Genomic DNA, 4,383 nt, shown 5'->3' on the forward strand with positions numbered 1-4,383 from the left:
ATAAAGAAGAAAATAAAATTGAAGAAAAAGACATGTCCTGTTGTCCTCAAGACATGCTTTGCTCCTGTTTCACTCCAATAGGAGCATGGGCTCCAGGTGGGCAGTTGAATTTATCTCCCCACCACTAACTAATTCCCTGGAAGAATACCTTTTTCTTTTTTAAAAAATTGGGTTTTTTTAATTAATTGTGTTTTAGATAATGTAATATGGTACCACGAGATTCACTTTTGAGGGTACCACGGTTCGAACATCTGGGACAGCTCATATCCATTAGGGTTTTTCCCATGGCAGGAACAGTGCTTTGTTACAACTGTATCGTTGAGGGAGCAAAGTTGGCATTTTTTAGTATTGAATTCGTTTTTGGGAAAGGAGGAAAAAAAAGGTGAATTTACAGCTTGGGAAAATTCACTTGTTCTCCTCTTTAAGATAACATATATAAATGGAAAGCGGATTGTCTTGTGGGTCCAATCTGGATTGCATGAAGCTCCTCTTTAGATAATCTCATAAGAAAAAACCTTAAGTTTTCACCGTGGGACACCGACACCAAAAACTTTTTCATCACCGCCAAATTAGTTTTTTAATGGTCATTATGGACGGAACCATGGCCGGAGGTAATTTATGGATTACTCATATAAGTTTGGGATAGTATTAATGGCCCACGGAGAAAAAGTTTATGATTTTCTATGCAATTTTACTCTCATTTTTTGCTCCCCTATAACCGAGAAAGAAACCTATACTAAGCTGAGAGACTAAAATAATAACTTAAATTAAGATCTTTGTGAAATTCCCTAACATAATATCTTAATTTTGTAGGAACATATCTAGATGAAGCTAGCAGTGACGATCTCATTTTCCAATCACCAATGCTCAAAAGAGAGTCGATGGCACACTAATTGTATTATTTTCATATATTATATAATTCACGAGGTTAATGAGATGCTTCTATTTATTAAATATTTACTTGAGATGATTCTTGTTGTGTTCATGAGAAAGAGGACTTTCTTGAATTGGGATGAACTCAAACAAATAATTTGCACATAACCCTTTTCACTGATAGTGACCCTAATGCTCCCTGACTTGACCCAAGTAGGAAGCAACCATGTGGCGATGGGCCTCCTAAGTTTTAAATTACAAAGGAAAACACCCAAGCTTTCCACATCATCACGATACCATTTTCCTTAGTGAGTGATTACTTTAATGATGTCCCATAATTCACTCTATATTTCAAAATTCAAACTTGGAAGGAAAAAAAAAGAAAAAAAACCATTTTCCAAAATTTTTATTTTTTTATTTTTCTTTTGGGGGGTTGTATCAGGCCATCATACAAATCACAACAAAATCCAATTCCATGTCGCGCAAATTGCTCCAAGATTGCTCCAAGATTCACAGAACACATGCACAATCGAACATCGTCCCCCTTTATTGGGGGTCATGACACATGCAAAGATCTCCCAGCTTTTGTCATTTCACCCCAAAACAAATGAAAAATGAAAAATAAGAGAAAAATAAAAATAAAAAATTGAAAATTTCATGAGGGTCGTAAGGCAGGAAAAGCAGCCTCTTTACACCAGTGGGTCCCAACATTACGATCGACACCCAACACTCACATGTCGTCACATGATGGGTATTGTGTTTATGCCGCTCTCGTGGCCTAATTTCTCTCAAAGATTAAAAATGTTGGATAAAAATAAATAAATAAATAAATAAATAAATAAGTACATAAATGCTCGCGCTTTATTTTCATCCCATGTTCAGACAATCCTTACAACCCAAAAAAAATAAAAAAAATCGAGCGTATTATCTCGTGTGAGGTCCACCCTTGATTCAAGATAAATTCTTAGCCTAATTTTTAATTTTAGACACCACTAACAAGATATTTTAATTTTAATCAGGTCAAGATCCGTAAGAGATGCGAGATCGATTTGGGATGCAAAATGCGCGAGCCATTATTAAAACTTGAGTGCTGTGAATGGTAAATAATATACTCTTTTTTTTTTTTTTTAATCTCAATCCAGATATTTGTGAGCATAAGATTAAATTTTCTAAGATAGTAAGTCATCTCACGATCTTGTCGTTTTCGCCCCCTCACTCTCTAGTCATTACCCTCTTTTCCAATTTAAAAGTTTGAAAACCCAAAATAAAAAAACAAAAGCAAAAATAAAAAATAAAGAAAACGGCGTGAAAAGCCAGCCATGATTATAAAATATAATTCCAACTCAGACCCCACAAGCGCCCGAGAGTCCAAGTAAACGGCAGCTCAAAACCAAGGGACACGATCGCCATAACGCGCACTTTTCAGGGGTATTTTCGCCAATCCGGCAGATCGCCCCCATTAACTACCGCCTTACCACTTCTGTAAAACCTTATATATAATCTCAATCTCTATCTCTTTCTGTGTCTTTCAAACTAAAAAAAATCAGTTCAAAACAAGAAAAACACGGCACGACACGAGCTTCATGAACACCGCCGGCGAGACGCATCACTAGCGGAAGAACTTCCGGCGGCGGCGGCGGCGGAGACACGGCACGGCACGGCACGGCACGGAAGAGGAGGAGGAGGAGGACGAATTGTTCCCGATGACGGATCTCGAGAGCCCGCACGCGATGCCCCGGCTCATCGCCTTCCTCTCCTCGCTGCTGCAGAAGGCGGCGGAGTCCAACGACCTGGACCGCCAGATCCACCAGCAGCCCCAGAGGATCTCGGTCTTCCACGGCCTGACGCGGCCCGCCATCTCGATCCGGAGCTACCTGGAGCGGATCTTCAAGTACGCCAACTGCAGCCCCTCGTGCTTCGTGGTCGCCTACGTCTACCTCGAGCGGTTCGCGCAGCGGCAGCCGACGCTCCCGCTCAACTCCCTCAACGTCCACCGCCTCCTCATCACCAGCGTCATGGTCGCCGCCAAGTTCTTGGACGACATGTGAGTTGCTTTTGCCGCTGGAATTGGAGTACTGGTGTGAATTCTTGATTTCCAAACGTTTGAAAACCGGTCTGAATTCAGCTCGCATTGCCATTTTCTTTAAATTGAATAGAGTTTTTTTTTCTTTTCCTTTGTTGGAGGGAGTGTGATTTTGCGGATGCTTTGCTGGTTCCGGTTAGCTGTTCAGCTTTCTGTGCAACACCTTTTGAGATAATTCTGTCCATTTAGGAAAGAATAAAAAAGATTCCAAAAGAAAAGAAAAAGAGAGAACTGGAAATAGAAGAAAACCTGGGAGAATCTACTGAATTTTGGAAAACTAATGAATGTTTCATTGATTCTTAGTAGACGATATTAAAAGGGCGTTGCTTTAAGTTGCATTTTCTCTCGAAGTTGTCAAAAAAAAGGGGATGGAAGGAGCAATGTATTTCCTTCTATTGGTACAATGTATCTCATAATTCTTATGTTTTTGAATTTACTAAAAATTACACTTAATTCTTTAGATTATGTAAAATAAATTTTCCATTGACTTTTCAAGCATTGACTTATTGGGATTCTGATTAGGGTAATCGGTTTGGATTTTTTTTTTCTTTTGAAACGATAATTAATTTGAAGCAAATGTATCGTGGATATCCAATTCAAATTTTTTTGGAAAAAAACTGTCATGGAGTACTGATTAAAACCCTATTTGAAATCTAATTATACCATTTCAAGATTTAATGACAAACATGTCAATTTCATGACACCATTGTTGAAAACTACTTATATATTTGGTGACGCGTACCAAAAAAGAAAAGGGAAAACCTCATCCCTTTCATGTTACGCATACACAATTATCATTGCCTAACTAAGAATGACCCTTGATGATTCAGTTACCCCTGACTGACTTCTTTTCCTTCCTTCCTATTTTTTCCATTTTTTTTTTCTTAACAGTTACTACAATAATGCCTACTACGCAAAAGTGGGTGGGATCAGCACGATGGAGATGAACTTCCTGGAAGTGGACTTCCTATTCGGCCTGGGGTTCAACCTCAACGTGACGCCCAGCGCATTCCAAACCTACTGCTCCTATCTGCAGCGCGAGATGATGTTGCAGCAGTGCCCTCTCGGCGCGGTGGAAGACGGCAGGTCGCAGAAGCTCCACCTCATCTGCTTTAACGAAGATGAAGCTTCCCATCAAAAGCAAGAATTAGCTGTCTAGTTCTTTCTCTTTTTTTTCTTTTTTAATTTCTTTTTTTTTTGGGGTGTCAGCAATTAACGTGTTAATTAGACTGTGAGGAGGAAACGCTCTCTGTTTCTTTCTTATTTGGGTTATTTTTTTAGGCCTTTTTTTTCTTTTTTGAGGTTTTCTTTGTTGGTTTTTCGGATATTTCAAAGGACAAATGATTTTGTACAGATCGAAGACTCCTCTTCTTCTTCTTTACAGCCTGGCTAATGAAGTCTTCTTCTTCCATTTCTAAACCCCAGAA

General features: G+C 39.1%; 1 protein-coding gene across 1 annotated transcript; it reads left to right on the top strand.

Moving 5' to 3' along the window:
- Positions 1-2,379: 2,379 nt before the first annotated feature.
- LOC104444419 (cyclin-U4-1) lies at positions 2,380-4,383 on the top strand. The gene is made up of 2 exons (XM_010058080.3): positions 2,380-2,917; positions 3,848-4,383. Exons 1-2 carry the CDS (start codon positions 2,577-2,579, stop codon positions 4,113-4,115), a joined length of 609 nt encoding a protein of 202 aa, XP_010056382.1. The 5' UTR covers positions 2,380-2,576; the 3' UTR covers positions 4,116-4,383.

Source organism: Eucalyptus grandis, chromosome 5 (assembly GCF_016545825.1).
Source record: "Eucalyptus grandis isolate ANBG69807.140 chromosome 5, ASM1654582v1, whole genome shotgun sequence".
Taxonomy (NCBI): domain Eukaryota; kingdom Viridiplantae; phylum Streptophyta; class Magnoliopsida; order Myrtales; family Myrtaceae; genus Eucalyptus; species Eucalyptus grandis.

Bases quoted from the DNA above. Each gene is read 5' to 3' on its own strand.
- LOC104444419 (XM_010058080.3), top strand. From the start codon at position 2,577: ATGACGGATCTCGAGAGCCCGCACGCGATGCCCCGGCTCATCGCCTTC. The intron at 2,918-3,847 runs GTGAGTTGCTTT...TTTTCTTAACAG, and splicing joins GCCAAGTTCTTGGACGACAT to TTACTACAATAATGCCTACT.